The sequence below is a fragment of the Stegostoma tigrinum genome, chromosome 27 (genome assembly GCF_030684315.1).
Source record: "Stegostoma tigrinum isolate sSteTig4 chromosome 27, sSteTig4.hap1, whole genome shotgun sequence".
In the NCBI taxonomy this organism is placed as follows: Eukaryota; Metazoa; Chordata; class Chondrichthyes; order Orectolobiformes; family Stegostomatidae; genus Stegostoma; species Stegostoma tigrinum.
The window spans coordinates 23553167-23566241 of NC_081380.1; the positions used below are offsets into that span (position 1 = coordinate 23553167).

The 13075-nt window shown below is 38.2% G+C and overlaps 1 protein-coding gene across 3 annotated transcripts in view; it reads right to left on the reverse strand.

Moving 5' to 3' along the window:
• usp32 (ubiquitin specific peptidase 32) overlaps positions 1-13075 on the reverse strand; it is a 210533-nt gene that overhangs the window by 47460 nt on the left and 149998 nt on the right. For 2 of the 3 annotated variants that reach the window (XM_048557262.2, XM_048557261.2), the window contains exons 10-15: positions 12355-12438; positions 8295-8356; positions 7368-7470; positions 5068-5251; positions 3645-3820; positions 1583-1723 (exon numbers count right to left, since the gene is read on the reverse strand). In XM_048557262.2, the coding sequence (XP_048413219.1) occupies positions 1583-1723; positions 3645-3820; positions 5068-5251; positions 7368-7470; positions 8295-8356; positions 12355-12438 (750 nt within the window). The remainder of the gene's footprint in view (positions 1-1582; positions 1724-3644; positions 3821-5067; positions 5252-7367; positions 7471-8294; positions 8357-12354; positions 12439-13075) is intronic. The other variant, XM_048557263.2, reaches the window with a different exon arrangement.

The window sequence follows — 13075 nt, forward strand, 5'->3', positions numbered from 1 at the left end:
GTAGTCAAACACAATCTGTAATCTATTGTTTGTCTGTCCAACTGTCTCTCTCTCTCTTTGGCTCAATCCTATCGTTTACTCCCTAACCCACCCACCTAACTATTTTCTACGTATAAAGTGATGTTTTCCCAGCCACCAGCAGTTCCGAGGAAGGGTTACTGGACCCCAAATGTTAACTGTTTTCTCCTCCACAGATGCTGCCAGACCTGCTCAGCTTTTCCAGCAACTTTGTTTTAGTTCCTGAAATTTACAGCATCCGCAGTTCTTTTGGTTCTTACAATCTGTAACGTCACAGACTAGCATACTGCTCTCAAAGGCCTAGCCCATTTCAAGTTCTAGTCTACAAAAGCCCTGGGATATTCACTGGGGATTCAGTAATGATAATACTATTGAATATTAAGGCTTGAGTGTTAGATTTCCTCTTGTTTAAGATGCTCAATGCCAGACACTTGTGCAGTGTAAATGGTACTTGCCAGTTGTCAGCTCAACGTTGGACACTGTCCAGGTCTTGCTGCATTTAGACTTGGGCTGTTTTAGAATCTAAGGAGTTGTGAAAGGTGTTGAACATTATGACATTACCAGCAAGCATCCCTAGTTCTGATCTCATGATGGAGGAAAGGTCATTGATGAAGAAGCTGAAAATGGGCCTAGTATACTAACCGAAGGTGCTCCTACAGAGATGTCCAACAGTTGAGATGACTGACTTCTGACAACAATCATCTTTTGGGTATGTTATGATTCCAAACAGTTTAGCACTCTCCTCAATTTCTATTGACTCCAATTTTGCTAGGGCTCCTTAATACCACACTGCCAAATGTGGCCTTGAATTAAAAGGCTGTTACTTTTTCCCTCACCTCTGTAATTCAGCTCTTTTGTCCATGTTTAAACTAGAATTATAATGAGATCAGGAGCTGAGCAGCCCTGGCTAAAATTATACTAAGCATTCATAAGCAGATTATTGCCAAGAAAGTGCTGCTTGAGAGTACTATGGATGACACCTTCCAACATTTACAGATGATTGAGAGTAGACACAGAACATAGAACATTACAGCGCAGTACAGGCCCCTTGGCCCTTGATGTTGCACCGACCTGTGAAACCAATCTGAAGCCCATCTAACCTACGCTATTCCATTATCATCCATGTGTTTATCCAATGACCATTTAAATGCCCTTAAAGTTGGCGAGTCTACTACTGTTGCAGGCAGGGCATTACACGCCCTTACTACTCTCTGATCTATGAACAAATAGGGAGAAATGACAAAACTCTCATAACGGACAATAACTGATCAGACTGGACTCATTTTGCTTTTTGTGCTTGGACATATCTGAACAAATTTTCCATATTGTTGGGTAGGTGCCAGTGCTGTAGCTTTAATAAAACAGCATCGCTAGGACCGCATCTATTTTCGGGAACCTCCATGGTTGTTGTTACAGAGGACTTGCAGCATCTACAGGGCTGCTCTTGCACTTGTCACTTCGTTTGCCTTAGACACTGCCAGGTCGCCTGTCTGGTTTCGTTCCTTTGAGACTGATGCAAAAATTTAATAAATTAAAAATAAATGCAAGGATGAAGATAACTTACAGGCCGTGGTAGAGCCAGGTTTGCTCCATACCAATGATACAGTGCCCTCCAGACGGGTTCTGGGACAATCTCATAGTCCTTGCCACAAATTAATGCAGGATTCTGTTTCAGGCGTCCACCCTCTAATGTTAATGTAGGAACCTTTACGAAAAAAAACAATTCTCTTTAGGGAAATGTACAAATGCATGACAACTGTTGACATTTTTCTCGATAGCAATGATAGAATATGTTTAAAGAAAGGATCTGTGACTTGTCACAGATGCTGTTGCACAGGTTATGTTGAGCTAGCAGCTTGGTGACAATATCAAATCTGTTGATGGCACCAAATTAAAATTGTATGACAGACTGAAAGATTACAAAAACCTTCAAGAAAATACTACTCTATCAATAAGGATAAGGGATAACCAGATGCTTGAACACAAAACAAAAGCTCACATACTTTGTGAATTAGCTAAATCTGGTGAAAGCAGTACCCCAGTGTTCTCTGCTGGATCCTTTTTTGTGTTATGTTGATACAAGCAATGAGTGTAGGCACAATAGAAAAAGGCACTGATGTTTTCTGAGCTGTATGTAGTGTTGGTGATGGATAAATATGGGTGTAAAAAGTTCAGCTCAGGGATACATGTGCATGTTTGCAAACTGGTTAGTTCATTCTTTTATTGACCAGGGAGAAGAATGTTGTAAATGGCTAAGCAACCTAACTTGTGGCGCAGGCAGAAGACAACAGCTTTTGGTCTTCCCAATAATTGGTTGGTGAAAGGTTTTGCTCAACCAATACTAGCTGTTGGCCAAGCTGAGAGACTCATCATAGGCAACAGCGGGGAGGCAACGGAGGTAGTAGTTAGATAAATTGGGTGTCTTCAACATAATGTGGAATCAGTTGCTTGTTTAGGATGACATCAATAAAGGAGAGCATGAAGATGAGAAATGAGAGGTGGTGAATGATAGAATCTTAGGGATTTCTTAAGGTAGCTGTGCAGGTCCAGGATTGGAAGCCAGGGGTGATTTCCTGGCTATAACTGAATGGGTGGGAATGGAACTAAGAATGGGCAGGCCCATCTAAGTGGATAACTCATGTAATCAACAGTGTCAATGCTAAGGTGAACAGCGTGATAAAAATTCTCATGAAACTCAGTTGAAGTCTGGAATAAGACTAGTTTAAATTGCTGAGCTCAAAAATGCTGGATGACATTAGATTTTATATCCATCTTTTTCAAAAATATAAATTGCAGTTACAAGACCACAGTTTCAAATTTGCTGCTTTTCCAATTTGTCCAAGGGAGATAATTTTGGCTATTTTGTTTTCAATGAATGTTTTACCTTTTGTAACAAAAATAAAACTATGTACATAAATGTTGACGTGATGCATGTGTGAAATGGTCATAGATGGTTTCAGAATGAATATTTGGAGTACATATCAAAGTTAGTCTGTCTGTTTAAAATAGAACATGGGCTCTGCTTCAACAACTAAATCTTCAGGTAGATCTCACCTAGTATCCTGTTAGCTTCTTCTGTCATTATCCACTGGAGTTACAGCTTTTAAGGTGCCAGACATCACCAGACTCTGTGCTCCCCAGAGCAATGAAACATATCTTATTTTGAAATGATAATATACTGCTAGAAATTTACTAATAATTAATTCTAACTGTCATCCTTCTCCTCATTCCACAAGGTAACCAAATCTCCCTTGCAACTTTCTCCGGTAAATGCAAACATTTAAATTGGTTGGAAGGCTTGAGTCAAGCAAAATGCCAAATCAAAATCATGTTTGTTATCCCCTTCTATAAGAATTTTTATGTACATTATGCCTTCACTTAAGTAAGTGTCATATGGATCAAACATGTTAAGTTTTGCTTGCTAATGTTCACAATTGAGCATATGAGTTGTCAAAAATAGGAGAACTCAGAACATCTTGCTAAATTCCACTGTATTTGAAAATCAATTTCCAAGAATCATGAATCTGTTCATTCTGAATATTTAGTCTGACAATTAACTTATTTAGCAGAAGTTAACACAACAAAGTTAATGTTTAGAAAACTTAAAAGCATAGCACAGTAAATACCTTTACGGACCCTTGCATTACAAGTGACTGGTTATCAATAGCTCCTGGTTTCTGTGGACCAAGTTGTGCCAAAATGTTCCCATTGGCACCAAGGAAACATTGAGCATTATTGTCCAAACTGTTGTTCTGTCTAGCAAAACACACATCAGTACCAGCTGGACTAGACTGATATATACCTGAAATAAAAAAAGGAAACATCATTCTCTTCATACTTTAACTTGCATTCAAATAAAACAATCTTTTACTCTGTACATTTTCGTCCACCACAATTCTTAAACATACTATGAACATAGCTTCTTGAAATTCGAAAGTGGACACATTAACTCCTTGATGAGCGGTAATGTCACGATGTTGCCAATAGGAGGCCTGCATTTATAAAAGGTTGATCAATAGGTCAGCACTTTTCTCCCCCCCACCCCAATAAAGGTCGCTTTAAATGTTCTTGCACTTAATTTTTTCAGTGTTGTGAATGTACAAATGTTCACTTTGAAATGTTCTAATGGGAGTGGATTTAATGATAAATCATTAAGTCATATTATAAAAGCTAAGACAACATTGCAAAAAAGCTTCAGGTATATGCTTTCACCCAAGCAAGGCACTATGGTCAGCAAACATACATTTTGCACTCGAGTGGAAACAGAGGACAAATCATATTTCATCTGGATTATGCTGCACTCAGGATGTGTAACGAGGCTAACAAATGTGATTGATTCACATATTGCTACATCCACAAATGACTACATTGTTTGTTTCAGTGCTGGGGTCAATACATGCATTTTTTTTCTTGGAAGTTCTGCTATAGTGGTAGACTGAGCTGAGAACAGATAAATAAGAATACCAGCAATTATAACAAACTGAAACATTAAATATTAACACATTTAACACAAAGGTTTCAATCACTTTTTCCAAGAGCTACGGTTAATTTACATATGCTGCATCTGAAATTATTTTGCAACAATCTCTCTTCCTTTTTTATTGCCAAATAGAGTGCCCATTTTATTACTGTCAAATAGTGGTCCTTAAATCTTCATGCTACAGCCAGACCAGTGTAAATTACCAGAACTCTGAATTCAAGCTAACTGGTCAGCACCAACAGATTTTCAGTATTATGGAAATACATAGATTCCTATGAAGTATATTACTATTTTAAAAACAATCATGGATTTGTTTACAACAGGAATCCGTCTGGAACAGTTTAGAAGTGCCGAGAACAATAAGTAAATATATTATGTGGATTAGACACTAATATAATTGCTCTTTTGACAGTTTTTCAGCATAGTCAATTAATTGAATAAAAACTTTGCATCCCAAAATTAATTGGATGCTCTTTTTAAAAATTCAATTCCAGTATGTGCAGTAAGATGAAATGGTCAGGCTTCAAAAGAACCATATTGCACAAACTGAAAAACAAAAACATTTTTACCAGTGCCAGTGCTCTCAGATGCTTCAGATGCAATTGATATGTTATCAAAACATTTTTCATCTGCAGAACTGAAGGAATTCTGCACTCCAGGTTTATCTTCACCTTGATCTGCAGCATGCAGTGGGGTCTGATTTTTCACTAAATTCATTATTGAAGAGGGCTCTATTATGACTGGCTTTGCTTCCTGCAATAAGAGCAAAAAAAAAGCCACATGAGAACTGAAAAGTAACATGTGTGGCCACAGCCACATCCATCAAAGATGGAGAATGCACATTGAAACAAGCCAAAGATCCTTACCAATAATTTATTTGAGATTAAAATAAATACTGTTCTTTGCAGATATCTTGAATTCAAAACTCCAAAACAGGATTTTTGACTCTTTCACAAGTTCGTGTAATATTGACCAACAAGGGTGAACTTTGGTTCTGCAGTTTGAATTTTGTTTTTTGTTGGCTACTTTGACATTGTTCAGGACAACCCAAGGTCCTAACCTATCCTTCATAAATATCACTCCAAAAAGGGATTTTAAACAGCTTTCAAAGTCTAACATTTCGATTGGGACAACACCAAAATCCTGGTACAAGCTAGGCAGAGACAGGCACAAGAACTCCTAGAAGCCTGGCACTCCACGAAGCATGCTATTAATAAACATATTGAACTCGACCCATATACATTCCACAACGAAGGAAAACTGGAAGTGAGGCAATACATCTCAATGAACCTCAGTTTAAAAACCAGGCAGGAGAACACAGACACTTCTTCGAAGGCTGAACTGAGGATGTTACCCAGCATGGTAATGAGACATCTGCGAAACAAGAAAAGAGCTCAACAAGCCAACCAACCTCAATTGAAATACCATTTCAACAATTACATTAACATTAAATATATTCACGTTGAAGATTTTGGTAACATGGGCTCAGATGTTTAAGTTTGCATATTGTTGTTCGAGCTTAGACTTCTGTAAATAAACTGTGTTATCATATTGTCTCTATAATTTCTCATTCCCTTGGTTATGTGACAACAACAGTACAGAGAATAGTTAATGTGTACAACTTACTGGTTGAATTTTAATTTCTGAACTCAAATTAATAAAGTATAATAATTGAAAAATAGCATTGTTTGAAACATATTAAGGTTTTCTTTACTCCAACTTATAGGAATCTCTTAAAATAGTTTAATACTATGACAGTTTGACCAAGATATCAACAGTTGAGTTATCTTATGCAAGTTGCAGCGAATATACAAAAAAAATTTAGGGTAAAACAGATAACATACAATCAGCAGAGAAAAGCTGCTTTATTGTGCAAATGTTTGACTGACAGCTTATAAGCATTTAACATAATTAAACAAAATGTGGCCTGTGGTGATGATTCATGTTTTAGGAAACATGAATCCCAAAAACATTTGCTTCAGTGAAAACTTGTATCCCCTCTGTATTCCCAAACTAAATTATTAATTTGCTTCAAGTTATTTATATTTATCTAACTGGCATAACGTTAGATTTATAATTTAAGATGGAAAAAGAATCCCATCTATTTACTTGCATACTATTTAGTCAGGCATCTACGCCACATTTTCTATTCTATGCAATATGGTGCACAACAGCTTTCCATATATTTTAAATATTAAAATAAATGAGTTCTTTTATCCATCTGTCTGCCTGTTCATGATCAAACCATAAATAAGTATAACATGAAATCATGAAAGTATGAAACTGGAGTAGTCTCATTTGACTGGGATTTGCTTATCACAAGCAAATTAGTTATGCAACCAAAGGGGTAAAACTGCAAAATTTAAAAATAAGTAGTAGTCAAATGAATTTACCTTCATAGCAGGAAAAACAAGGACAAATCTACAAAACTTGCATTGATAATGTAATGCATCTAACATGAGGTATTCTAGCAAGGGTGGGAACATTATGCAATAGAAATATAATATTCAACACAAATTCCTTTGACAATTAACTGTGTAAGTGTTTTGCTGACTGGTACATTTGTAAATGCCCAGCTACCTAGGTATCATACAGAGTAGTCTGGGGTATGAGATCAGTTGTGATGCTTATCTACAAATCTTACTTTTAAAGAATAAAGCCACTGCTCATGTGTGGCTGTTGGAAGCAGATAAACAGAATTCCTTACATTAACGGAAGCTAAATAAACTGTTTTTAACCTTTAGTGTCCAAATAAAATGACCAGCTCGCTTGCTTTGTTCCAAAAATAATTTTGTACCTAACAAAGCACTACATGCAATGTTCTCTAGTCTGACTTTTAAAGAGGATAAACAGTGCTGTAATTACTCACATATTTAACATATTCCTTCCACTGTTGCCACCACTGTACTGAAATCAGAAACCAGTTATGTCCAGGTTGCAGGCCATGTCTACTTTCTCTTTCCAACCATCCACTAGATACAAGGTACAAATTAATAACAGCACAATTAAAAGCAGGGGTTCCCAAAACTTATTAGCACAAAGTTACTTAACCTGCTATTTAGGACCTCCACTAAGATATTATACAAGGTGTATCAGATATTAGCAAATAATATCACACACCATAACATAAGACAATGAATATTAACTGACACACTAACTTTAACAACAAAATGCTATAATAAGCAAATATGGATTCAGCCCGAAGGCACACAAATAATGGTAGTTCTTGTGGCACAGGATTTATCCACAAATGTCCTAATTAATGATCAGAACAGTGTGCAATTAAATGGTAGCCATGATGGGGAGACAGTGGTGTTGGACTGGGGTGGACAAAGTCAGAAGTCATCTGACAAAGGAGCAGTGCACTGAAAGCTTGTCGTCATTTCAAATAAACCTGTCGGACTATAATCTGGCATCAAGTGACTTCTGACTTTTCGAATTAGATGCAAGGAGATTTAGATGCATTAGGAGACTAGGCCATATGATGACAGACAACATTTAGCTGAGATAAACATAGCATCATGCATGTTTATCAGTCCCACAGAGAGTACTCCTATTATGTGCAAGCATCAACTGTTACAAAGGATGACACAGTGGTCATTGTGCTTCATATGAATTTTTGTTTCAAAAAGAATGAATTTCACTAAACGCAGAATTCCAATTAAATGAGGTTTACTTAATTTGCTAAATAACTCAAACACAATTTCAAGCATAGCATTCCATTCATAAAATACAAGACTAGAACAGCAAAATAAATGTAGCTTTATAGCCATTCGTAACTAGAAAAGTTACGCACCTGATAATTTGCCCTTCTTCTTCTGGCGTAGCTGGTCTTAGACCAAGAACTATGTGGCAAATCTGCAGGAAGAAAGATGACAATTACCACTAACACACACCCTCCTTTTCAGAAAGAGCTACTTTGTCTGCTCCTTTGAACAGTCAGGTTAAACACTCACTCATTTAAGCTAAGCTTTTGCAATTTAGACAAGCCCACAAGCCAATTTCAACAGCTTTATAACCACTGAATTGCTGCCATGTAACATGCGACTTTATAATTTAAGTTTTTAATGTAAATACTTGTGCTGTTTTAGTTCAGTGTTTGCACAAATATATGAAAAAGTTCTCACATACAAACTTCTTGCTTCCACGTTCTTGAGCAATGTATACCCAAACTGAACTATTATCTGAACCAATCATACAAATATATTCTACAACACCATATTGATGATTTTGGCAAAGCAGGCAGTTTAAAACAGTGATTCTGAACCTCATTAAATACAATCTCAGTTGTCCTTCAATGACTTGAAGCTCGTCTTGCACATTTATGTCCAAATCTGTTAAAAAAATGCTAAAGCATGATGTATGTGTATGTTTAGATCTAACATAATCTCTGTATTGCAGGCCTTGTCAGGGCGAAGTTTCAGCAGTGTGTCTCTGGTGGTGCAAATTTCACATCCCAAAATCCAGGAGATTTTTCTTTAAAAACAAAATCACTAGTCACACATCTTAAGCAAATTTTAAAAGGAACAGTAAGCAGTGACTCAATTTGGTAAAATGTCATCACTGGTTACTCTGAAAACCTAGTATTTAGTCAGCAAATATGATAAAATCTGCTGGCTAGCCAGGGATATGGTTTTAACGATGAGCACTAAAGTAGAAATTATCTTATACACAATGCAGGTCATTGACTTTATTAACTTATTGACTTAATATACATCCATCACTTGGGGAAAAATAAGCCTTTTTTTCTATTAAAGTTTGAAATTCAAGAACGAATATCTTTTGCATTTTTAAAATTTGTAGATCAGATGTGAGCACTGCAGTTTAACCCAGCATTGTTATCCCCATCGAGAAAGTGGTGGTGATCTATCTTGAACCGCTGCAGGCTACAGGATGTCGGTACAATCACAGTAATGGTAGTAATGGAGTTCCAAAATTTTGATCCAGTGACAGTGAAGAAACAATGGTAGAGTTCCAAGGTCATATGGTGTATGGTTTGGAAAGGAACCTGGAGGTCGTGGCGGTGCTCCAACACATCTGTTGCCCTTGTCCTTCAATGTGGCAGAAGTCATGGGTTTGGAAGGTGCTGTCGAAGAAGCCTGTGACAACTACTGAACTGCTTATTCTAGCTGGTACACATTGCTGCCACTGTCTGCTAGTGGTGAAGGGAATGAATTTTGAAGGTAGCGAATGAGGTACAAGTCAAGTAGGCTGTTCTGTTCTCAACAGTGTCAACATTGTTGGACCTGCATCCACGCAGGCAAACAGAGTTTTCCATCCCATCCAGACTTGTGCCAAATAAATGGTGAATAGACTTTTGAGAAGTCAGACGATCATAAAATCCCTACAGTGTGTAAGCAGGTCATTCAGCCCATCAAGTCCACATCAAACATCTGAAGAGCACTCCACCCAGACCAACACCCCTACCCTATCCCTGCAACCATACATTTCCCGTGGCTAATTCACCTAACAGCACACCCCTGGACATTATGGGTAATTCTGTATAGCCAATCCATCTAACACGCACATCTACGGACTGTGATTGGAAACTCGAACACGCAGGGGAAACCCACACAGACATGGCAGCCAACGTGTAAGCTCCATGCAGACAGTCACCTGAGGTTGGCATGTAAGGCAGCAGTGCTAATCATGGAGCCACTGTGCCACCCATAGTGCAATAATGATACCTGCTGCAAAATTTCCAGCCTATGATCTTTACACTGCTGTTCCAGTTCAGTTTCTGGTCAATGGCAACCCCAGTATTTTGATATTGGGGGATTCAACAATAGTAATAGCACTGAATGTCAGAGGATGACAGCTTGACCCGTCTTATTGGGCAAGGCTGTTGCCTGGTACTTGTGTAGTCTGAATATCACTTGCCACATCAGTTTGAGTCTGAATGTTCTCTGGGTTGTGCTGCATATGGACACAGGCTACTTCGGTTTCAGGAGGAGCGGTTAATGATGCACACTGCAGTATCGTACGCAAACATCCTCACTTCTGACCATACGCTGGAGGAAAGGTCCCTGATGAAAGAGTTATAAATGACTGGACCTAGGTCACTCCCTGAGGAACTCCTGCAGAGATGTTCTAGAGTGGGGATGATAGACTTCAACAACCACAATCATCTCCAATCTTCCTGCTGATTGCCAGGGACTCTTAATGCCATACTCAGTCAAACATGGTTGTTTTGATGTCTAGGGCAGTCTCATTGTTTCTCTGGGCTTTAGCTCTTTTGCTCAGGTTTGAACCAAAGATGTAATGAGCTTAGGAGTTGAGCAGTGCTGGCAGAACTCAAACAGTATCAGCAGACAGGTTATTGCTGTGCAACTGCTGCTTGACAGCATTGTTGATGACCCCTTCCCTCACTTTGATGTTTGGTGTAAGATATGGTTCAGCTTTTTGTGTGCAGGATCTACTTGGACAATTTTCCACATTCTATGTTAGATACCATTGTTGTTGCAAATTCTGGAGCACATGTATCCAATTCTATTACAGGAATATGAGCAGGTCTCATAATCTTTGCAGTAACCAGTGCTTCCAGCAATTTCTCTATCATATTGAGGGAATCAAATTGACTATATATTAGCATTTGTCACGTTCAAAGGAGGTCAGTCCATTTGATGATTCTGGCTTAAGATGTTTGAAAATGCTTCAGTTTACCTTCTGTACACATGTGCAGGGCTCCCCAAACATTGAGGATGGAAACCTTCTCCTCCAGTGAGCTGTTTAATTGTGCATCACCATTAACCACTAGATGCTGGCAGGAATGCAGAGCTTGGATCTGATCAGTTAAAGGAATCACAGAACCACGTCTATCATTTGCTACTTGTTTGGCACACAAGTATTCTGTATTGTAGTTTTACCAGCTTGACATGCCATGTTTAGGTATGCCTGGGTGCTGTTCCTGGCATGCCCTCCTGCACTCTTTACTGAGTCTATGTCATTCCACTAATGATGGTAACTGTTTGTGTCTGTCCAGGATATTTCACGTTGTGGTTAAAACCAATTCTGCTGCTGTTGATGGCCCAAGGTGCCTCTCAGGTTCTTAGTTTTGAGTTGCTAGCTCTGTTCAAAACTTAGCCTGTTAAATGTCTTCTATCAAGAAGGGACTTCATGATGGTCATTCCTACCTATACTGTGATGGACAGGTGAACTTGTTGAAAGATGATCATGGTCGAGTATATTTTTACCTTCTTAATGCTTCTACCACAATCTGTCACATCTGAATTGAGCAGCTATGTCCTTTATCACTGAACCTGCTTTGTAGGTGGAGGTACTGCCAAGTCACTTGAGGTTAGATACTCTGCTCTGGTTGGGGAATTTCATTCTCCCTTCCTGGAGGTACTGTCTTGGAGCTTGGAGTGGTGAGAGGAACATTACACACACTCCAGTGTGGTCTGTCCTCCAGTGCCTCATCTACAGCAGCGTTCACACATATTCCTACTCTTCAATACTAAAGGGCAGCCCCATCCTCACCCTAGCACTGACATTTTCCATACAGAACCTGTGGATAGCAAATACAACAGAAACTCTGAAGTCCCTACTTCTGCATGGTGATGCCAGGCTAAATGTCTGACTTCAAAATATCAGGCTGACCATGTTGCTATGCCGCAGTAAGCAATAAAGTTGGGAACTCAGTGGTCTGAAGGGAGCCGAGAACAGAACAGTGTGGAAGCACAGAGTTTAAAAACTATCATAACTGAACCTAACCACCTAATTACTTCAGTGCCACAGTGGCCTATACACCAAGTACCTAAAACGAAAAGGGTAAATGGAATAAATAACTCAAAAGAACCTAAAAAGAAAAGTAAAACAACCAGATTATGATAATAGTAAACACATAGTACACTAACCTGAAATAAGAGATTAAGAAACTCACTGGCCAGAGCACTTTTTACACTCCATATCTGATAATCTTCTAGTGTTAAATGTCCCATCTGTCATTGAGTAAGAAAAACAAAAGCTCAGTCACCACAGAACACAAATTTGGATAACAAATATACAGCTGTGCAGCCAACATATACGTGCTTAGCTTCTAAAGAGTAAATCAGAACAAGTAATTTGTGCCATCAGGTTTGCATGAATGTGTTTCTTCATCTTATAATTATTTTAAACAAAACCAGTTGTAAACAGACATCCTTTAAATAATTTGACTTCTAATTCCATAATTATCCTAAATTTATACTTCTCAGCAGCATATCACCGAGAAATAAAACAATGGCTTGCAATCACCCTGTCATAATCCTTCTCAATCTTCAAAACCTCTCATATGTATTTTCAACGTTTTTAGCTAACAAACAGTTTAACTTCATAACTATAACAATCATGCCTGAAAGAATCACAGGAAAATAAAATACGTTCAGGCAAATACACTTTTCAAGATAGAGAAAAAGACTGTTATTGCTAGGGAAGAGAGGTGAATTGAATTGTTTGTGGACAGAAAGCCAAAAAAATTGAGTCGTCTTTTCTCTCAGTTTCACCTCAATTTTGAAGTGACCCACAACAACTCGTTAGAAAGTTGGTCGAAGACAGGGTTTTGAAGAAGTTCATCAAACTTGATAATGATGCAGCAGG